This window comes from Pituophis catenifer, unplaced genomic scaffold (genome assembly GCF_029215685.1).
Source record: "Pituophis catenifer annectens isolate HBS135680 unplaced genomic scaffold, rPitCat1.0.hap2 SCAF_2, whole genome shotgun sequence".
NCBI classification, from domain to species: domain Eukaryota; kingdom Metazoa; phylum Chordata; class Lepidosauria; order Squamata; family Colubridae; genus Pituophis; species Pituophis catenifer.
In genome coordinates, this window is record NW_027256882.1 from 121,490,558 (window position 1) to 121,514,867 (window position 24,310).

The 24,310-nt window shown below is 41.2% G+C and overlaps 1 protein-coding gene across 2 annotated transcripts in view; it reads right to left on the reverse strand.

Annotated features, from left to right (window-relative positions):
* PRKACA (protein kinase cAMP-activated catalytic subunit alpha) overlaps window positions 1–24,310 on the reverse strand; it is a 58,911-nt gene that overhangs the window by 17,087 nt on the left and 17,514 nt on the right. For both annotated transcript variants that reach the window (XM_070937406.1, XM_070937405.1), the window contains exons 2-4: window positions 6,945–7,006; window positions 1,058–1,186; window positions 870–968 (exon numbers count right to left, since the gene is read on the reverse strand). In XM_070937406.1, coding sequence (XP_070793507.1) covers window positions 870–968; window positions 1,058–1,120 — 162 coding nt within the window. In that variant the 5' untranslated portion in view covers window positions 1,121–1,186; window positions 6,945–7,006. The remainder of the gene's footprint in view (window positions 1–869; window positions 969–1,057; window positions 1,187–6,944; window positions 7,007–24,310) is intronic.

The window sequence follows — 24,310 nt, forward strand, 5'->3', positions numbered from 1 at the left end:
CATTAGCTTGTTATTCTAGTGCTCAGGACACATTCTTGGACTCATAAGTCTTTCATGTTAGATCTATTCTTCTGCATCTGGTGGACCTCAAGGTTTTTTTTTAGCAAAACCCAGACATAATACAAACACAGCTTAGCCCATCTTATGTTATAAACATGGAGAATACCAGAAGGATTTTAAAACTCATTTTGCACTTTACAGCAAAGATAGGTTGAGTTTAATGGCTTTTTATAATCTGGTCTGACAGGTGTGTTAACTAACAGAAACTCTTAGAGCAGGCCTGTCAAACTGGCGGCCCGCAGGCCGGATGTGTCACACACAGGCCACACCCACCCAGGTTCCACAAAGGCAAAAAATGTCACGATACGTCACGTGACATGATCGAGTTTGCCATCCGTGCCTTAGAGCATTTGGAATGGCCAAGCCTTTAAAGCATACGATCTTGTGTTACGTATCCTAAACCTATGTGCTCACTATAGCAGTTTCATATTGGTCATTTCAAAGTATTTTTTCTAGGCTGCCCCTATGAAATTGTCACTAAGACAGTTTATGCACATTTCAGAATACTGCACATTCATTTCAGGGGCAGACTTATTTCCAGGACTGGCACTTCAACACTGAGAGCTGTTATTTCCCTTCTACTACATGCAGAAAATTTATGATAAGTATAAGTTTTGCTAAGTGTTTGTATGTGTTTTAATTGCAAAGGACACTACATGAAGATACTCACTCTGTTCATCTGCTCATTGCCTCTAGAAAGGAAAATTCTTCCTTGGAGCCAAATTTCTGATCACTTTGGAGCAACAGATGTTCAGAGAATTAGAAATCCAGCAGGTGAGAGAGAAAGACTGTTACTTGACATCACCTACCTTGAAAGAATACTCTAGCCTGACAAGGAATGGGAAGTTCACAGCCTGAAGAATGCGTTTTTCATTGAGGGTGTGCTCAATCTGCTTCAGTTTAACAACCTACAATACAGAAACGAGATCAAGTCAGATACAACTTCCTCTTCAAACCAGCTTTGCAAAGCAAAGATCATCAGCACATCCAGACTCACTTTCTGCTTATCAAGGATTTTCATGGCAAAATAATTTCCAGAGTCCTTGTGCTTCACAAGCATCACCCGCCCGAAAGAGCCTGTACCCAGGGTCTTGAGCCGGTCGAAATGATCCAAACTGGATGTGTTCTGCAAAAGGAGAAAGAAAGGGGGGAAATGGCTTTGTATAACAGGCTATAGCTATTACATTTGGAGAGACAAAGCTTCAAGTTGTGAGATGATTAGGTTTTGTCTGATTGATAGCCCTCTTCATATCATAGGTCAGTGATGGCTAACCTTTTTGCCATCACGTGCCAAAAGCAGGGGGAGTGCAGGGGGGTCGCGCGCGTGTGTGCCCACACTCATAATTCTATGCGCCCCACCCTTCCGCACATGCATGCAAGACCCCCCCGCTTTCCCCATTTTTGGCATGCAATGGCACGGTGGGCCCATTTTTCGCCCTCCCCAGGCTCCAGAGCCTTTCTAGGAGCCTGGGGAGGGTGAAAACGGCCTTCCCCACCCCCCGGAGGCCCTCTGGAGGCCAGAAACGGCCCATTTGCCGACTTCTGGTGGGACCAGAAGGCCTGTTTTTTGCTCTCCCCAGGCTCCAGGGCCTTTCTAGGAGCCTGGGGAGGACAAAAATGGCCTTTCCCACCCCCCCCAAAGCCCTCTGGAGGCTGGAAACAGCCTGTTTCCCTACTTCTGCTGGGCCCAGAAGGCCCGAAAATGGAGCTGAGCTTGCATGCCCACCAATATGGCTCCACGTGCCACCTGTGGCACGTGTGCCATAGGTTCGCCATCACGGTCATAGGTGATTTCAAAGGCCTCTACTTTTATGTTCGGGCCAAGCGTTCAACTATTGCTTTCATCTATTATCAATATCTTATGTAGGATTTGGAAGAGTTAGGATTCCACCACTAGAGGGCACAAGATGTAAATCCTTTCAGTAGGCTAGTAGCACATACAGTACAAGCAAACTTAATCCACCAAGAGTAGATTAATATATATATTATCTCTAGCCAACAACACTTATCAAATAGTAAAATAACACCACCAAAACCTGGAGTTTGTAGTCTAACAGTGTAATACATCCCCAATGTGCTAGTTAGGCAACCAGGCATAAAGCAGCTAGTGGAACAGAGAAAGAAAAAAATACTGCCTATCTTAGACTCTGAGGTTGAGAACTACATTTTGCTACTTAGAACATGGTCTGCGGGCGACAATATTTTTGAACAGTTTGTATCATCTGTCCACTTGTGGTACATACAACCATCCTGATAAACACTGCTGATCCTTAGTGACAGATAGCTTCCACAAACTAAATTTATGGAAAATAATGTCCTTCAAAGAGAAAAAAGAATAGAATAGAATAGAATAGAATAGAATAGAATAGAATAGAATAGAATAGAATAGAATAGAATAGAATAGAATAGAATAGAATAGAATTCTTTAATGGCCAAGTGTGAGTGGACACACAAAGAATTTGTCTTGGTGCATACACTCTCGGTGTACATAAAAGAAAAGGTGTTATATATTTCAAGATTATTTACATATAAAATACTAAACAAACTTTAAATCACAGGATCAGGAATCTGAACTATGGGTAAATTTCTAATTATACAGTAGTGAGATTGAACATTTAACACTGATTCAAAGCTGGTTCCCTGGATAGAGCAATTTAGTGTTCATATTAACATCAAAATATTTTCATCTGGTGTAAGTACTAGTAACCGAGGTTTCTGATGAGTTCTTTCAAAGACTAGCTCTTTGAAAACAACAACAGCCACAGTTAAAGAATCAAAGCAAAAAGTTTTCATACCTCTAGAATTAAAGTTTTGTAAAAAAAACTATTTGCCACCTTTCAGATTTTCTGAAAACATGCTAAATACCAGTATGAAATAATAATCAATGTCCTACATTCAATAATTGCATTACAATATCTTTAGTTTCTATAAATGCATTCAAATGTTTCTTGTAATTAGTCATTAAGGGTATCCCATTCCTGGGTTTATTTCTTCATGGCAAATTGCTTCTATTCAACAACATTAGATGATTTTCTAGCATAAAATGTTTGTTTCAAGTGTTGCCACAACAGTTCGGTGGGGTTTAGGTCTTTTATTTGACCATCTACAACTGAATTTGTTCTCCTTCAATCCATTATCTTGCACACTTGCTTGACAACTTTAGGATTACTATCTTCCTGAACCATTTGTATTTCAGTTTTCAGACAGAATGTGGAATTATGAAATACAAATAGAATTCATGCTTCTTCCATGGGTGCAACTTGTCCTAGTCCTGGGGCAACAAAATATTGCAAAGCCCTCTACCACTCTAGGTCTGACAGTTGTTGGCATGAGATTCATGAGATAATCATGAATGCAATGAATAGTAACCACCATACTTACTAGCACTTAAATAGCCCGAAAAGTCTCACTTTTGACTCATCTGTGCATAGAACATTCCTCCATTAAGTGTGGACAGTTATCCAAATGATTTTTTTTGCAAAACTATAGCAAATACTGATGTTCTTCTTAGTGATCAATGGCTTCTGCCATGTTATATTCCCATTTGTACTTCGTGCTTTTCTGATGGTGAAACCATGAACTCTAATTTTAGACAAGTGAGAAAAGCCTCTAAATCCCTTAATGTTCTTCTAGGCATTTTTGTGACTTGGTAAGATTTCGGTAAGATTTCGCTATTATCTCAAATTCAGTCTTCAAGACTAGGTTTCCTTCTGTGATTTGGTGAAATTTCAGAGTTTGAAAATGGTTTTGTAACTTCTTCCAAACTGGTTGGGTAAATAAATAACTACATTTTACTGAGAATTTTGGAAATGTGAGCATATTATGATGTATCTCTAAAATCTATGTAGTGAAAACTTCATAGGGTGATGGGAGCCAAAGTTTGTCAGATTGGACAGAGCTGCTCCCAAATAGCCTCAATTATTTAATGTAGAACTCACTCCCATATAGGCCTTTATTTACTTAGGAAATTTATATGGCCACCCATATATACAAAATTCTGGACTGCTAACAATTAAAGCAGAATAAAAATAATAAAAACGAGGGGAATAAATAATAACAGAAATAGCATAAAACAGCAGCCAAGAATTCTCTGACTTACCAGAAAACAGGCTCACTCCTAAACACTCAGCATAACCACAAACAGGCTTACCCATATTTATCAGGGCCCCAGGCTTAATAACAAAACTATGCTTTTAGTGACTTGTGAAAGGCCAGGAGGATCATTTCTGAGTGGGTGATGTTCCAAAGGATGAGTCCCAAAGCACTCATCCAAAAACACTTCTTCTGGGTCCCAACAGATGACTTTTTATCATGGATGGGATCCAGAGTACGCCTCTCTTGCTAGATCTAACAGGATGCATAGGCCCCAGTGGAGAGAGATGCTCTGGTAAGTAGCCTGGCCCTAAGCCTGGAAGGGTTTTTTTAATAGGTAACCACCAACAACTTGAATTGCATACTGGTATCCTTTCAGTTGAACTGACTGATGGAGGTAGGATGATTATTTTTTCATATTGACTATATTATTTATTTATTTATTTATTTATTTATTTGTTTAAATTTCTATACCGCCCTTCTCCAAATAGGACTCAGGGCGGTGCACAGCCTAAGTAAAAACAAAGCATACAAAATTTAAAAAACAGTATTAAAATAATTAAATATTCTGGCCGTAAATTAAAACAACCCAATTTAAAATCAATTTAAAATTTAGCTCAAGCCAGCCCAGCTAGTTGAAATAAATAGGTTTTCAGGGCCCGACGAAAAATCCGGAGGTCTGTTATTATACGTAACTCTGGGGGAAGGTTATTCCAGAGGGTGGGCGCCGTCACAGAGAAGGCTCTCCCCCTGGGGGTCGCCAGCCGACATTGTCTGGCGGACGGCACCCTGAGGAGGCCCACTCTGTGCGAGCGTACTGGCTGATGGGAGGCTATTGGTGGCAGTAGGCGGTCTCGTAAGTACCCCAGCCCTAAGCCATGGAGCGCTTTAAAGGTGGTCACCAATACCTTGAAGCGCACCCGGAAGACCACCGGGAGCCAGTGCAGCTCGCGCAGGAGAGGTGTCACATGGGAGCGCCTCGTCGCCCCCATAATCCCCCGCGCGGCCGCGTTCTGGACCAGCTGGAGCCTCCGGGTGCACCCCAGGGGGAGCCCCATGTAGAGAGCGTTGCAGTAGTCCAGGCGGGAAGTGACTAGTGCCTGAGTGACTGTGCGTAGAGAGTCCCGATCTAGAAAGGGGTGCAACTGGCGTATCAGGCGAACCTGATAAAAAGCCCCCCTGGCCACGGCCGTCAAATGGTCTTCTAGAGGCAGCCGTGCGTCCAGGAGGACGCCCAAGTTGCGAGCCCTCTCCGTGGGGGCGAGTGATTCGCCCCCAATAGCCAGCGATGGCGTCAGCTGGCTATATTGGGATGCTGGAAGCCACAGCCACTCGGTCTTGGAGGGGTTGTCGGAGCCTGTTTCTCCCCATCCAGGCCCGCACGGCCTCCAGGCACTGGGACATCACTTCAAGGGCATTGTTGGGGTGGCCTGGGGTGGAGATGTACAGCTGGGTGTCATCAGCGTACTGATGGAACTCCACCCCGAAGCCACGGATGATCTCACCCAGCGGCTTTACATAAATGTTGAACAGAAGGGGCGAGAGGACCGACCCTTGTGGCACCCCACAAGCAAGGTGCCTCGGGGTCGACCGCTGCCCCCCGTCAACACAGATTGTGACCGGTCAGAGAGGTAGGAGGAGAACCACCGCAGAACGGTGCCCCCCACCCCCACCCCCGGTGCAACATGATACCATGGTCGATGGTATCAAAAGCCGCTGAGAGGTCTAACAGGACCAGGATAGAGGAGCAACCCCTATCCCGAGCCCTCCAGAGATCATCCACCAACGCGACCAATGCCGTTTCCGTGCTGTGCCCAGGCCGGAAGCCGGACTGGAGCGGGTCTAGATAGACAGTTTCATCCAGGTACCGGGGAAGCTGTTGCGCTACTACACTCTCAACAACCTTCGCAACGAAGCGAAGGTTGGAGACTGGACGATAGTTAGCCAAAACAGCCGGATCCAGAGAGGGCTTCTTGAGGAGGGGCCTCACAACCGCTTCTTTCAAAGCAGCCGGCAGGACCCCCTCACTCAAAGAAGCGTTAACAATCTTCTGGAGCCAGCCTCGTGTCACCTCCCGGGAAGCCAGTACCAACCAGGAGGGACACGGGTCCAATAAACATGTGGTCACGTTCAGCCGTCCCAGGACCCTGTCCATGTCCTCGGGAGCCACAGGATTGAACTCTCCCCAGATAACACTCTCAAGACCTGCCTCAGTCATCCCGTCTGGACATACCCAGTCAGAGGCCAGCCCTTCCCGAATCTGAGCGATTTTGTCATACAGATACTGCACAAAGTCCTCAGCTCGGCCCTGCAAGGGGTCATCCCGCGCTTCCAGATGGAGAAGGGAGCGGGTCACCCTAAACAGGGCGGCCGGGCGATTATCTGATGATTATCTATTACACGTTGGATGATTCTGTTATGAAATAAATGAAACCATTTCCAAACTTTGGCGGGTTTTGTTTCCTTTGTGTATCCGTTGGACCCATATGAAGCTCTCATAAAGATAATGCAAAGATTCAAAATATCTGAAAGAAGATGAGTACCTTTTTATAAAACTGTACATCTACATCATAGCACTGGTTTTTAGGTGTGCCAGCATTTTACAAGACATTAGAATTCTTGACAAACTTGTTTAAATGCAGTTTCAGTCCAATGGAAATTTAATAATTTGTGGTTCCCTTTACACACCCATTGTCATTTTAAAATTGGGCTGAAGAACAATTTTCATTTCATTATTCCTACGGGGAAAAAAAGAAGAGTTGACTATGAGAAATGCAAAGGTATCACCATACCTGTGATGGATTCTCCCATTTCTTAAGGAATTCTTCTTTGGCTTTTGCAAGAAACTCCTTCACTGTAAGAAAGCAGAGGGGAAGAAACAATGTTGAAAAGGAAGAAAGATGCTTGAAGACCTCAACGGTTGAATAATATAAACTGAGGAGGCTTCAATGGGAAGCAAGAGTCCCTTTTTAACAAGGATTTGTCTCTCACTCACTCCTTTGAGTGGCATATTGATGAATACTAGATTCATTCATTAGACCAGAAGGAGCCTCTTTTAACAAGTCTGACTTGTAAGGAGTCATTGTTTCCAGGATTGTAGAAAATAGCATACATACATCTCTCCAGATTCAGCTATTATACTCTGGATCAGAAATGATCAACGATTGATTAATGGCTGAACACATGATAAAAACTTACCTATTAAATCCATATTACTCTAAGAGCCAATCCAATCCAAATAATTTAAAAAGCTACTGTCATCAGCTGTTCTAGATTACAATTGCTCATAGGCCTAACAGCATAATACTTAATAGGTTGAATGTGTTGCATGGCCATTAGATGGCAGGAAAAAGCTACAGAAAACATTAATTCTTTGGCACTGATTTTTGCAGCTCTAATGTAATGTCCTAATATTGGGGAGGTATCATCATTTATTTATTAGAAACTTCCCCCAGAGATGCCACCAAGATGATAAATTAAACCAAAATACAGGTAGTCCTTGACTTACAACCACAATTGTCCCAAATTTGTTGTTGCTAAGCGAGACATTTGTTAAATGTGAGTTTTGCCCCATTGTACGACCTTTCTTGCCACAGTTGTTAAGTGAATCACTTCAGTTGTTAAGTTAGTTATATGTTTGTTACTGGCTTCCCCATTGACTTTGCTTGCAAAAGGTGATCACATGACCTAGGGATACTGCAACTGTTATACACAAAAGTCAGTTGCCAAGCATCTGAATTTTTATCACATGACCATGGGGATGCTGCAATGGTCATAAGCGTGCAAAATGGTCATAAGTCACTTTTTCAGTGCCTTGTAACTTTGAACGGTCACTAAACGAACTGTTGTAGGTCAAGAACTACCTGTACATTAAAACACCATTTAAAACTACAAATAAATTTTTTTAAAAAATTAGGATTGCCTTACTTAAAAATTTAATAAATACTAATACTAATACTTGGTTTAATAAATACTAATACTTGGTTTGCAAAATGCTGAGAGAACAAAGACCAATCTTATCTCTTCTTATATGCCACATACAGTTTCAGGGATCCCAGCCATTTAATTGAGAGCAGGCAACTGCTACAGTATGACCAAGTGAGGTACAGACCAGTGGTGGGTTTCAAAATTCTTTACTACCAGTTCTGTGGGTGTGGCTTGGTGGGCGTAGCAGGGGAAGGATACTATAAAATCTTCATTCCCACCCCACTTCAGGGGAAGGTTACTGCAATATCCCCATTTCCTCCCAATCAGCTGGGACTCGGGAGGTAGAGAATAGACCGGGGGGGGGGGGCAGTCAAAGGTGGTATTTACCGGTTTTCCGAACTACTCAAAATTTCCACTACCGGTTCTCCAGAACTGGTCAGAACCTGCTGAAACCCACCTCTGGTTCAGACACTTTGAGCTCTCATTCAGGTCTCAGAAAACAAACAAATTAACAGAATTAAAGATGCAGCGGTGAACCCACTAGCTATTAAGACTAAAAAGCTTTTTTTCTCAGATGGCAATTGCCAAATTCAAAACTTGGAATTTGGTACAACTGCTTTTACCACTGGAAGTTTCATGCATACTCTCTAGTAGCTGCACACACAAACCAGATTATATCCAAGATTTAGCACTTCCCCGTTCAAGGTGTGCAGTTTGAAGATCATCCTGAACTCACAGCCCCTGTTCAAAGAGCAGGTGGCAGTTGTAGCCAAAAAGGCCTTTGCACATCTCTATCTGGTGTGCCAGATGCACTTCTTCCTAGATCAGGAGGTCCTTCAGGCAGAAGGATGCCCTGGTAACCTCATAGCTTGAATAGCACGTTTCTCATGTGGCTCTTCGCAAAACCATTCAGAAGCTTCAACAAATCCAGATGCAAAGGAACGGGCAGTGGTGGGCATGTCTTGGGATGAACACATAAAAGCTCTATTTTGTCACCTGTGTACTTCCAGCTGATTCCAGCTGCTGGTTATTATCTACAAAGCCCTACACCAGTGGTCCCCAACCTTTTTATCGCCGCGGACCAATCAGCCTTTGATAATTTTACCGTGGCCCGCTGAGCGCGCGCAGGGGTACGGGCTTTGGGCCACACGTGCGTACCTGCGCGGGGCTCTCTTCCCTGGAGCCTTTGCGCACGGCCCAGGAGCTTTTGCGCACGGCCCAGGAGCCTTTGCGCTGCAGCGTTCATGTCCCCCGGCCGCTGCGCGGCCCGGTGCCAGGTACTCCACGGCCCGGCACCGGTCCACGGACCGGGGGTTGGGGACCACTGCCCTACACAACATAGGGCCGATTATTCAAGAGACTGCCTATCTCCCAAGGTTTCTGGCCGGCTGCAATTCTGTTACATTGGCTATCTTCTGGAATAAGAGCCCTCCTGAGATCTGTAAGTATTTATTATCCCAGCAATGCTTCAGTTGAAAAAGCTTTTCTATCAAACTATAAGACCACACAGTTAGGACTCATTGACATAGATTAATTTTGAGAAAGCCTATTCATAAAGAAAGATAAACTCCCAATAAAATAGAATCCTGGAAGAATCAGGACAGACAAAAGGAAGATTTTTCTTTTTTATACTGCACATAATTAAACTTTTGAATCTGCTACCACAAGCTTGACTGGGTGCAAAAATGGTTTGGACCAATGGATAGAACTAGAAGTCATGGGAATCAATGTCTATTAGCCTTGATAGCAGTGGGGGTGCTTCTGAAGGCCATTCTTGGAAGACTAGTGAGAGTGGCAGCTGGTTGGCCACGGAGTACAGAAAGCTGGACGAGTTGAGCCAGAGATCTCATCTAGCAAGCTATTGGTTATGCACTTATGTTTCTAAGGCAATGTCTACAGTAGTGGGAATTCCAGAGCTAGACAGGCTTTCCAAAAACCATTTGAGGGTATGATGGAGAGATCTTTCTTCCTAAATAGTAAGAATCCAAAAATCCCAGTCCCTTTTCTCTGCTGTAATTACACCACAGTAAAATAAACATAATTAATGTTGTTACCTTCATGTGCAAATCTGGAAGAGAAATAGAGCCCACAACTTAATTACTTAAATTATTTAAAACTACTATTTAAACAATTTGGGTTGGTTATAAGACAAATAATCATATCCTCATTCTGTCCGTTATGTAAGCTTTATATAGCTCTTGATTATAAACTTTTGGGTTTTGCCCTGAAATAGCTCAAAGTTTATGGAGAGTTGCCAACATAAGAAGAATAGGCTTTAGAAAGCAAAGGGTGTAGCTTTAGACTGAGTCTGTACAGCTTAAGTGATCAGGCAACTAACTCCTCATGCCAAAGTCTCCATCTGAGCGATGGCATCTTGCCAATGTTACAATTAGGAAATGGAAGACAAATTTTACAAGACAAAACTAAGTAGTACTGCTTGAATCGTAAGGGGTGGGTGTCTATTTACGCTCACACTGCTCTATTAGGGAAATCTCCAAACCGTAGTTATTCTAAATATATTAACTTACAAGTTGAATCCTCAGGGGCCCACTATTAGGGACAAACATATTACAGTTTACTTAAAGTGGGATGGAGCAGTAAAAAAAGCCCTTCCCAGTTCTATACTAGCTACAGAAACATGGCCTGGAAGTACATTCCCAGAACCCTGTCTCTCAACTCTTTTTCACACACATACATTTTCTCTTCACTTACTGAAAGAGGTTTGTGCTGCCATTATTATTGCTAGAAAAAAGGGCTTTTCATTCTTTCCTATATCACAGGACTGCCTTTTCTTCCAATATGAAACCCAGAAGGCAAATAAATAAATAAAAAAAAAAATCCTAAAATACCTGGTTTTGCAAGAATTGCACTAAGCCACCTGGCTGCTGTAAGAACAATGCTGCTGAGCACAATCAGTGATGTTTCCACACCAGTCCTCCCAATTCCTTCACAATGCAGCAGAGAAGTTTTCCTGAGCCACACAGACATGTAGCTGCAGTTCACAGCCTGTCTGACCTACTTTTATCTTTTTTACTTACAGAGAGACACTAGCCTACTTTCTTGCAGTCTTTTTCCCACTCCTCACACCAATTTCTTGTGTTACAGAGAAAAATCGGGCATTTTGTTCTCTTGTGCATGCTCTCCTCGTATTATGCTTAGGCTCCATATGACCCATCCAGATTAGCAGTTCCCTTCTCTACCTCAGGTCATTCGCTTCTTGTATAACCAGAGGGGTCTGAGTTTATGGAAAAATATCACAAGCCTTAAGGCCAGATTCAACATTGGGTCTAATTTGACCCCCACATTAGGCAGGCAGTCATGCTGGCACAACATGAAACAACTTCCAACTAAACCCTCACATATATTCCCTTATTATTTTAGCAGGGGAAGAATCGAACCATTGTGAATCATAAGATTCAGCAGTATATAAATTTTAAATGGTAAAATCCTTAGCAGCGACTGTATTCTTTAAGCAGAGCAGCTGGACAGAGTGGGAACGTTGGGATGAAAGACAAACTCCTCACATTTGAGTTCAGTCCATGACAAAGTTCATGCTACTTGCTCGTAAGAGCTTCCAGGTTAGAGAAAATTAAAAGTTCATAAACATCATTGTATACAAAGATGTGTCTTCATAATAGAAATACATTAATAAAGATGAAATGCTTAAGAGTTAGATATTCCTTTTTCCTCCCTTATATATGAGTCTGAATTCTTAGAATTCAGATGGCCAACCAGGACAAACTAAAGTTACCCCAGAAATTTGATGTGAGCAATTGACCCCCTGCTGTTTTGTTTTTTTTTAATTTGATTTATATGCCGCCCTTCTCCGGAGACTCAGGGCGGCTTACAATGCGCTAAGCAATAGCCTTCATACTTTTGTATATTTTATACAAAGTCAGCTTATTGCCTCCACAATCTGGGTCCTCATTTTACCTCCCTTAGAAAGGATGGAAGGCTGAGTCAACCTTGAGCCTGGGGAGATTTGAACTTGCAGTAATTGCAGGCAGCTGATGTTAATAACAGTGCTTTAGTCTGCTGCGCTACCAGGGTTGTTCATTTGTAATTTATTTTTTCTTTTATTTTGGAACACAATCTAACTTTAAGTCATTGATTGTGATCACATAGCCCTCTTAAGCTGGTTCCTGAAAAATCCCTTTTCTTAGTTTGCACATTCTCAGCCTAAGGGAGAGGACACTTGTTAAAGCTACAGCCTTATCCTAACTTCTGAGTTTTGGATGACAAAATCTGTTCATCTTGCATATACTGCCTTGACTCTGGGCAAGATAAACATGTTTATACCCTTATTTATACCCTTATTATACTGCACCTGGGAAAATCGGAGTCTTCTCCCAAATGAAATATGCATTGCAGTTAAATGTGTAATGTATATTATCATTCTATGTGACATTCTATGCATTCCTAGTACTCAGACACAAATATGTTAAGGATTGCCTCTGCAACATTAAATATCCAAGGGCCACAGCTGATTGTCGAGTAAAGCACTGCGAGGTTCAAATAATAATGGACAAGGCCAGAACAACAATTATATTTTATTGTGACTCACAACTGCACACTCTGATCTAATCCGGTATTGTTTTTCCAACAATGGCAAACCAAAGAAGATAGGCTCAATAACTATTTCATACTGTTTGTCCACAGCATCTGGCAAGCAGAGATATAATCTGTTTGTTTACAATCTTATGATTTACAGCTATTAATAGTTTTACCTGCAATACATGATACTGTTTTAAAGCCTTTGGGAAACAGCTAGCCAAATTTCCTGCAGTGAATCTCTTGAGTTCACTATCCATTGCATAAAATAGTAATTAACTAAAATTTGCCCTGAATTTATTTGCTGTCATGTTACTGTTCAGCCTCAAGTGATAAATGTTCTGAAACAGGAATGCTTACTACTCTCTCTTCACAGCATTAGTAAATGTTCTTTAAGACTTTCTTTAAAGGCAGTTCCTACCAAAATGCATGGTATATATCAGTGATGGCTAACCTTTTTGCCATCGTGTGCCAAAAGTGGGGGGAGTGCAGGGGTGTGTGCGTGTGTGTGTCCATACCCATAATTCTATGTGCCCTGCGCATGTGTGTGTGACCCCCCCGTGCTTCCCCCGTTTTTGGCATGTGATGGCCTGGTGGGCCCGGTAGGCCTGTTTTTTGCCCTCCCCACGCTCCAGAGCCTTTCTAGGAGCCTGGGGAGGGTGAAAACGGCCTTCCCCACCCCCACCCCCCGGAGGCCCTCCAGAGACCGGAAACGGCTTGTTTGCCAACTTCCAGTGGGCCCAGAAGGCCCGAAAATCAGCTGGCAGGTGTGCGTATGTGTGCCGGAGCTGAGCTCGCGTGCCCATCAATATGGCTCCACGTGCCACCTGTGGCACGTGTGCCATAGGTTCACCATCACGGGTATATATATTCTATATTTCTAGTATCTATGCATTTCTTTATTTTTCCCTATACATTCTTCTACAATATATATATTCTGAAATTAGGCTTGAAATTGCATGGTATTCTGAGTAAGCAGACTACCAACGTATAATGTTAGTTTCATTTGCAACCCCTTTCATAATCAGTCCACTGTCTGGTTTGTCCTTTTCAGCAGCACAATGAGCTGACCCGCAGGTCCTACCTCTCTGTAATTTAGATCCCATAAGTTTATGTACAGAGGTAGGTTTTTTTTTTGGTCCTATGAGGGAATACTATGCATTTGCTCACTTTGAATCTCACTTACCACTAAGCAGCATGTGTGAATTATCCAGCTTGAAGACTGCTTTGCAGAAACATTCAAACAGGCTCTCTTTGACTTATGACTGGTTGCTTAGCGACTGTTCCAAGTTATGAGGGACTCCCAAAAGGTACTTATGACCTGGATTCAAAGTTTGTAATTCTGCCCCCCCCTCCAAGTTATGTCATCACATTTTGAGTGCACAGCAATCAGCCCACAGAAACCATTATTTACACCATCTTGCCATGTGACAGCGATTTATAACTCCCCCCCAAAAAAGTAGCATTTACAGCCGGTTTCCAGCAAAAAATGCTCACCATGGCAATGGGTTTGCTTACAACCACTGCAAAAAATGTCATAAAATTGTGTTGGTGACATGAATGCTTTGATTTATGACCGTGATGACATCTGACAGAAATTCCAGGCTCCATTACAGCAGGAAGTGGACCTGTACTCTTTTGTGACCTTTTCCCTAGATGTTTTTGAACCCCAATAGTCCATGCTACAATACAATAATAGTCATGTTTTTTCCCCTTAATCTAACAGATTCAACTTTAATTCCTTTTATTTCCCTAATTAATATCCTAAGGTTTTATAATGTTTTTTTTTTAATTTGATTTATATGCCGCCCTTCTCCGGAGACTCAGGGCGGCTTACAATGTGCTCAGCAATAGCCTTCATCCTTTTGTATATTTATACAAAGTCAGCTTATTGCCCCCACAACTGGGTCCTCAATTTACCTACCTTAGAAAGGATAGAAGGCTGAGTCAACCTTGAGCCTTGGCGAGATTCGAACCTGCAGTAATTGCAGGCAGCTGGTCTTAATAACCAGCTTAATTACAGGGTGCCTTAGACCACTGTACTACCAAGGCTCTTTAGTTTATTTTTGACACATCTGTTTTAAACAATTTGTTTACTAAGTGATTATTACCTTCTGTGTTAGTATCTTATAAATATTTTCTGAGCAGAGGAACACAGGCCCCGCTTTCTATCACAAAAATCAGAACCCTGGTCCATCTAACACAGTACTATAGCTAACTAGTGCAAAACTCCGCAATTTTTTATATTAGTCTTTCTTGGTCTATCTGGAGATTTATAGGATGAAAGAGACATGTGCAAAGAATGGGATCTACCACTCAAAGAATGGGATCTACCACTATAGGCAGCCATAGTCTTTCTATTAAGGGGGGGGGAGAGACAGACAGACAGACAGACAGACAGACAGACAGACAGACAGACATCCTAGAGAACAGAGTTGTCATTAGCAAACAAATGTAACTCATCTGTTTAGATATTATTTCAAGAGAGCCCACATTCCTTACGAGTTGTTACTTGACTAAAATTTCTAAAATTCTTAGTTAACATCAAAAATCTCCATAAATCTAGAGGTGTCCATTTGCAAGAAGGCCAGTGGCAATATCATATAAAAACCACGTAAGTCCTTATAAAACAAATTTTGCATTGTATTTCTAGCTGTAACAGATAAAATTGCTGTGGTTTTCTAACTACACCAAATAATCCCCCTCTCTACTAAAGACAGGATGATTGGGACTGTTTCCAACTTGGAATGCAAGGTTTTGGATTCCTACAGTGATCATTTAATCATTGCCAGTAACCCCATTGCTTTATATGTCTGTATGTGTTAGTTTCAGATAGTCTACTAATTTTAGGTGTGACTCCTTTCTTTCCTCCCCAAGGGAGGAGAAAACAATGATTTGAATTTTGGAGGAGGTTATTAACGGCTTATCCCATATTAAATGTGCAAAGTCCAGTTGATGGATTTCCATCCATATTTAAAATATAGACACTTCTGGATATTAGAAAGCAACAAAGGGTAACTCGATAGCATTTATATGCTTAATAAATACGTATCATTAAAACTAGATATATTTTAAAAACTAATTATAGAACGGCACCAATACATTTTTAACTATAGAAGTCTAATATGCAAATGAGTTGCAAATGCACTGGTGCTCTTAGAGGCATAGTAGTGCTTTCAGAGTCCTACCAGAGACTGAGATAATATGCCTGTGGAAATAAAATTTATTTGACCACCAGAGGGCTCTTGTGCTTTTTCAGCTAACTTGTTATCACTATCCAGTGATGGGAGGGCCCTGAATAGGATCTGCCAGCCATTTCAGTTCTAACACGCACCACACATTTTCAACCACTGCCAGAATTGCAAGCATTAACAAAGGAATAACAGTACAACAAATGTTTCAAGAAGAGATTCAGCAAGGAAAAGAGCAGAAACATATAACGTATGTCTCATTTTAACAAAGTTGCAAATAAAACTTTCCATAACACAATGTTCCCTTGCCCCAGTGAAGTTGGTGGTGCTCCATAAATAAAGGAAACAAACCTATTTCTGTTGGTTTGGCGAGACTCAACAAACACACCATATGGATTAAACTGATCCTGTTTAATCTCACCAGAGCCTAATATAGTGACTTACCCTAAATAAACATCGGGAATAGTAATAATAATCCTTCAAAGCCACTGCTATCTACTTCATGTTTCTAAACACAATAACTAGTCCATATACGGATAGACAATGCAATCTAAATAAAAATACCAAGCAATAAAGCAGAATAATCACCTTTATTGCATTGATGACCACACAATCCTGAGTTCATGTAATATTCCCCATGTATATATATAATCTCTCACTGCACAGAAACTATGGCAATTAGATATATAATTTTATCCCTTCCCTTTCGTTCAGCAAAAAACAAAAAAACAAAGCAGAAGGTTTTTCAAGAGAGAGAGTATCTTGTTCAGCATGCAGGGCTACTCCAAGAAAGCTGTTGAAGCTGGTAAATCACCAATAATTCACATGTAATCTGATCGTGATTTTCATGAACCTGATCAATCAAAAGCATAATTTACAGACTTACTTCATTTTCCTGCAACTCAGTTTGGAAGAACATCTTTGAGGAGTGAGGAGCAACCTATCATACATTCATCCATTTATGAAACCTGCTGTCCATCTCGCTATAAGGCGACTCTCAGCAATTTACAACATTAGAATAAAATTATACACGTGTATGTCAATGTGTATGTGTGTATACACACACTACACCTATAAAAACCACATTAAAACTGCAATAAAATACAAGTTATAATTAAAGATGGGGAGGAAGAGAGCAGTATATATTGGGGGGGGGGGAGTGGGAACTGCTATTACATCAGTCAACCACCTCCAGTGTGATATTCCCCCATTGGAGCCTCAAGCCAACTGGCAGAGCCAGGTCTTTAGGTTCCTGTGGAAAGTCAAGAGGGCGGGAGCCAATCTCACCGCCATGGAGCATCATGTTCCAAAGAGCAAGGGCCAAGACAGAGAAGGTTCTTCTCCTGGACCCCGCCAGTTGGAATTTCTTGTTGGGACCTGTGGCATTCCTCCTCTGCCAGCATGGGTGGGGAGGGCTTGTCCCATAGGGGTGAGAAGGTTCCTCAAGTAACCTGGACCCATACCATGCAAGGCTTTATAGGTAATAACCAACACCTTAAATTGCATCTGGAAGCAAGCCAGCAGCCAGTGAAGCTATTGGAACAGTGGTATAACATGGGCCACTTTAGGGGCCTCAAAGACTGCCCACGGTGCTGCGGTCTGCACCGGTTGAAGCTCCTGAATGCTCTTCAAAGGGAGCCCCATGTAGAACGCATTGCCAGTAGTCCAAGTGTGAAATGACTAGGACTTCAATGTCTGGAAATTTATGTTCTTGCACTTAAGCTGATGTACTGCTTAAAAGCTGTAATGTTCTAGATAGCATGCTGTATTTGGTTAAAAAAATCAAAAAAGAAACTAGCAAACAAAATGAACCTTGCACTATTAATAAAAGTCTTAGTGTTCTTTAGAAAAAATAATTTTGTAACAGAGAAGCAGCTGACATCTATATATCAAAGGAAAGCAGCTTGTCTTATTCTGTGCAAACACATCTCCTGGCTATTATGGTATTTAAGTTCATGCTCTATTTTGAGTCTAGTCATCACAAAACTAAATTAACTAGAGTACTAATTATCTGCAACGAACCCCCCAGAACAGATGCAACAGTACATTACAATGCATCTGAAAAAAAAAAAAAGAATGTTATTTTTATTTATACTGGTCTGTTGCCTATTTTTGAGATGGGGATGTTCTTTATCCAATGCTGATTTATAAATTCAACTACATTTATTAAACACTTTGCTCATTCCACTTCAAAAGTAGGATTCATTCCTAAGGAAGCTCTTACTGTGTGACTACTTCTAAATTTCTGGCCGTTTTTCTTCTTCAGGTTTTTCCTGTGTCCATCTGTTTCCTTTCAGTCCAGTTTAGAAACTATTTAGATAAAAATCCAGGAGGAAAGATTGTATAAATACCCATCTGAATCCTATTTTCTATCATTGAAGTATGCCACAGGCTAGTCCATGCTCATCACCTGGCAAAGGTGCAATTTGTACAATCCTCAAGGAAAAAAACCGATTTGCAAAAATACTGAAGTCAATTCTAGTAATTCAGCATTAAGTGACATTACTCTTGATGTAGCATTACTCTGGAACAGAAATAAGAACTTAACATCACTTCTCTACTGTTGGCACCTGGAGGGTTAAACAAAGATATTATTCAGCACTGGGGAACATTTCCTCCAACAAGGTTTCCAAAACAACACCTATAGAAAGTCAACATTTTGGCTAACAAGTCTCTTGAGAGGCAAATAATGGCAATGGTGTATAACTATTGTTTGATCTCAGAGGGGTGTTTAAACAGCTAAAGAGCTTCAGCTCAAAGCAAGCAAAAGTCAGCCTTAGCATTTGCAAATATTCTTAGGATTTTTTTCTTCCATTCAACTGTGTCCGATTCTGAGACTGCCTAAACCAGCAGTCGCCAACTGGTGGTCCGTGGACCAATGGTGGTCCATGAGAAAATTTTGGTGGTCCGCAGAAAAATTATTTGCATTTTTTAATATTGCACTAAATCAGGGGTCCTCAAACTATGGCCCCTGGGCCTGATTCATGCAATGAATGCTTTTGTTACTGTGTCTCTCCCCCTTCAGGATCTTTTTGTATGGGTCGGACGGGGGCAGAAATTCCAACTTGGAGTTTGCTTCAGCTTCCTGGTGTTGGGCTTTGGGCGAAGGCTGGGGGGAAGCACTGCTGGTGGCAAAGAGCCAGAGGGCCTCATTCCAGTGGGACTGAATCATGGGCTGGAACTAGCTGGCCATCTCCGCTTGCTGAGCCTCCAGGCGCCGGGACCTGGCCTTGCATTCCTGCAGGTCTTCCCTCTGCTTGGAAAGCCTATCCTCATAGTCCTCAATGAGGTGCTTCTGCTGACCCTCCTTCTCAGTCAGATCCAATTTGAACTGAACTGTTTTGCCAACTCTTTCTAGTAGTGGCTGCTTACCTCCAACAACGGCTTCCTGTTGGGGCCCTAAGGAGCCCGAGCGGGCAGGCAAGGAGTGACTGGGAGAGGAGGGGCGAGTAGAGGCTGGCGAGGTATCCCTCACATAAGTGACATCAAGTTGGCCACGCCCACCAATCACATGACCATCTAGCCACAACCACCCAGCTGGTCATTAGGCAGATCATATTAGTGGTCCACAGGATTTAAAATTATGAATTTAGTGGTCCCTGAGGTCCGAAAGGTTGGTGACCCCTGGCCTAAACAACTCCCTAATTTCATGATTTGAACCAGTGTTTGCAGTTCCAATCAAATTATGTTAAAAACTATTTCTATTTGCAGACTTCATTTTGGAATTTGTAAATATTTTTAAAAAGTAGCATACAAGTGTAGAACTTATTTTTTTCAATATCACTGATATCTCATTATTCCTATCAAAGAACTAAAAGTACAATTCAATTCACCTATACAGAAAAAAAAATGTACTGTAACATAGTTTAGACTAAATATATAGCTAATATCATGGGTAAGGGTGTACAGGTAGTCCTCAACCTATGACTATAATTGAGCCCAAAATTTATGTTGCTAAACGAGACAGTTGTTAAGTGAATTTTCCAACATTTTATGACCTTTCATGCCATAGTTGTTAAGTGTATCACCCGCAGTGGTTAAGTTAGTAACACTGTTGTTAAGTGAATCTGGCTTCCCCATTGACTTCATTGTCAGAAGGTTGCCAAAGGTGATCACATGAGTCCAGGACACTGCAATTTTCATACACAAGCCAGTTGCCAAGGTGTGAATTTTGATCACATGACCATGGGGATGCTGCAATGGTCATAAGTGTGAAAAACAGTCATAAGTCACTTTTATTGATGCTGTTGTAACTTCGAACGGTCATTAAATGAACTGCTGTAAGTGGAGGACTACCTGTATTTGAGCATGTCAGTCCTCATTCAATGCTCTAACCAGTGCTAAATAAAGCAAATACTGGCTTTATTTTTTAAATGAGACTAGTACAAGAAGTCTACATAATGGAAGCTGGAATTGTTTAACATGAATTTGATCTTACTCATTAGATTTTTGAACACAGGCCCAACAGGTTAGAAGATAGTACCTAGCAGTTTCCTCACTGCTGAATATACATAGATTACTTCACAGAACTGTTATTATGTTCCAAGGCCAGAAGATGCAACTTTCAGATAAACATAAGCAGATATTATTAGAAACATAAAAAAGCTTTCTTAAAAACCAGGACAGAAATATTCATCACTGAAGGCCAAAATAGATGCAGTGCTAAATAAAAATTAAAAAGACAAGACAATATCAATAGTAGACAGAGACAGGAGTGATTTTTAAACCTTCTCATTCCACTATTATCCCAAATAAGGTTTTTGCCCACTACTATTACCTTTGGAGAGAGGGAGGAAAGTACTCTATGCACCTGAAATAAGTGACAAATATTATAACTTTAAAAAGCAGAACCTGCTTCATTACAAAAAGAACTTTTAAATGCAAAAACTCAATGCATTAATTATTATTGATACTATGTTCTTTAGGAAATAAAGGAGATAAAATCAAGGATAAATCCTACACAGGCGAAGATTTAAATAACTCAACTATGTATGACAATATACCTGCTGCAGGCAAGGAGTATAGATCCCTTTATTTCCAACCATCTCCTGTTCCAGATTCAGATCATAAATGGGATTATAAATACGCATACTGTTTTAGCATGCTTGTACACATGCTTGCTTTTCAGCATATTCTGCAAGAAGAGGAACTGGTCTGTGGGGGGGGGAGAGGGAAGAGGTGGGGAAGCGAGGAGAAGCAGAAGCCAATGCACTTTCATCCCATCTGGAAACCCATTATTCCTTACCATCCATTTGATAGGCTTCAATCCCAGGATCCCATCAGGTGACCCTGCTGTTTTCAAAGTCACCACTGTATAGTTCACGGTGGGTTTTGGGAAGGGCTGATCTGATGGCTCATGAAGGACTTTGCTCTCGGAGGCAAAAGCAAACAGGGCCCTTGCCTGCAACATAGCTATTCTGCAAGCCAAACGGAGCACCTTGTCAGCTCAGAACTAAGCGCAGCAAAGGAGATCTGTTGTGCCTTCCTTCTTTTCCTTTGATTGCACCAGTATGGACTTCCATGTAAGAAAAGGGAGAAATCCGCCATCATGGTTGTAAAACCACTTTGCAAAGGCCAGCTGGTTCCTTGAACTAGGTAGGTTCTTCCTGGAAGACACACCATGTTTCCTATTTCTATGACTTCAGGACTTGGAAAGCTGAGATATAACTTGGCGTCATGGTCTCAATTTAAACTTTAGACAGATCCACCGTGATTGCTGTACAATCATCTATACATCAATGTAAAGCTGTACATCAATATCACTCTTTCACGCAAGTTCTGAAAACAACGCTTCTGCAAGTGGGGCACAGTTAGTTATAAAAGAAGGACGGCTTCTATTAGCATATCTGCAGAGGTGGCGGGAAAGGGAATTGCATGATGACAATTCAAAGGAGAGAGTTTTGTTGCCAGTCACAGGCAGTTCATTCACTGGCCTATCACAATAGTTGTCTTAGATCCTCCCACACTCCCTTCAGATTCACCAAGCCAAGAGTAGCTGGCATTGTTAGGCAATCGACATTTGCTTGTTTTCAAGTAATGTAATACGCATCCCTTTGTATTCTCCAGAAACAGAGCAACAATAACAAAAGCACAAAGAGAAAGACAAGCTTCATGCTGGTACTGGATCTGGGTTTTTTCCCTACAAATGAAAATAGCAAGAAATCTGGTCTGTAAAATGCCTTAAATCTCCCCCCCCCCCAATAGAAATTGTTCTGGAACCATCTTTTCTCTTTGGTTTTTGAATACTGTCGCTAAGGTTTTTGTTTTTATATATCAAGTGAATTATAACTGCCCATTGCTCAGATAAGAAGCCCCTGAAAATTAAAAATGAAAATAGAAGAATCCTCCATAGAAGCAACGGTATCAAAGACAGCTAACTTTAACCTCATTTGGGGTGGGGGTGGGGGGGAAGAATAGCACAGATTTAAGATTAATGTCTTTAGGATCAATTCCTAATTCATAAGAAAATGTCAAGGAATAGGTACAGCAACTTGTTTAAACCTTCTTCAACAAAGGCCAACAAGATAACAAGACATGACAGATATGTCTTGACAGACAGATGCAATTGCCAATTTACTATAAACTTCAATGCTTGCAATACTCACAGTCCAAGTTTCTAAAGCAAGATCTTATGTGGTAGAAGTACAATGTAAATGCAGCTAAGTTATGGAAATGAGAAAAGCTTTAATTAGCTTCAATACATCCTACAGGTAGTCCTTGTTTAGTAATTATAATTGAGACCAGCAACTCAGGTGTTTAAGTGAAGTGGTTGCTAAGTGAAACTGTGACCGTGCTTACCTTATTTTAGCTTTCCTTTCCTTTCCAGACCTGTGAAGTTCATAAATGCAAGGATTGATTGCAAAGTCACTTTTTCATTACTGCTGTAACTGTGAACAGCTACTAAGTAAGGATTACCTGTACTATCTTGGAATAATACAAAAGCATGAATTTACACCAACCAGGAAATTTTGCATTAAGCTACGATTTGAGAGATGAAATATTTCAGTCTTTTCTGAAATTAAAATTGAAGACTCATTTCTGAACAATAAATGCTGAACTGTAATTAGTGGCTCTAACTGTTTGACATGGTAGTTCAGATAACCTTAGCAACCAACCTCTTATTCTGAGAAAAGTGTTTAGAATATTAGCTGACGAGTCTCTGCTAGAATGGCAACCAATATTTGTTTATCAGTAGCACATAGGAAGTAGGGATGACACGATCAGGGACCAAGTTCAGAAGGCATATACGCAAGTAAGTGAGTAAACTCCATCAGTGACTAAGATGGACAATTCACACAGCCATAAAAGTTGACAAGGCCACAATAAAGAAGGAATATTTACCATATGTGGGGCTTTTGAAAAGAAAAAATCCCTCAAAAGTACTAAAAAGAAATATATCAAAGCATCCAGAAAATTCTGAAAATAAAATTAGAATTAAAACCACAAATATTTCTATTAGGTAGAATCCCAGAGAATATAAACAGAAAGTATCACCATTTATTAAGATATCTGCTGAAGTGACAGGAATCAATCTGGCACAATGAAAGATTGCTGACAATGTAAGACTGGGAAGCTAAAGTTGGAAAATATGCAGAAATGACTGTATATCTTCACAGGCGGCTTTCCAAATTTAAGTAAGAACCGTTCTCACATGTACAACAAATTACACAGCAAGGCAAGCTAAGGCCTTTAGAATACCTTTATTATTTAGAATATAAAATAGTTTTTGAAGAAAAAGGGAAAAATTTAAAAATAATTACAACAATACAAATAGAAATGAACGATTGCCAATATTGAGTGCACAGTATATTTTATCTGAAGCAAGGTAAAAGTGATGAAATATTGGTTAGTGAATTCTAAGGAAGAAGGAAAGGAAATAAGTACTAGTTGATACAACTATCAATTATTTGATAGTGTTCTTTCTTTCTTTGGTACTTTAGTAACCGAAGTTGAGCAAGATGACAATTTTCATCATCTTAGTTCATTCTCTCTTCACAGACAGTAAGCAACTTTGTGGTCTTCTGATACCAATATCAACACCCAGGCCCAGCATCCGCCACTACTTTTCATTGGATGTCAGTATCTTCAGGAGGGCCTTCCAGCCTTCCACCTACCCACTTACAGATGACAATAGTAGCTTTCCAATATAGTTACATTAGTTGTATGCTTTGTCTAACACCCTAAAAATATAATATAAAATTGTCAGACAATCTATGCTGATCAAAGCATAGTGCCATAGTATATAGGTCTGTGATGGCGAACCTATGGCACGTGTGCCAGAGGTGGCACGCAGAACCCTATCTGTGGGCACGTGCGCCGTCGCCAGCTGCTCTTCTATGCAGTACATTATGTACATTATGTGATGCATGTGCATCAGCCAGCTGGTCTCGGAGTTTCTGGGGCTTCAGCGCATGCGCACATGCGTTCCAGTTTGGGCACTTGGTGCTGAAAGGGCTCGCCACCACTGATATAGGTAGTCCTTGAATTTA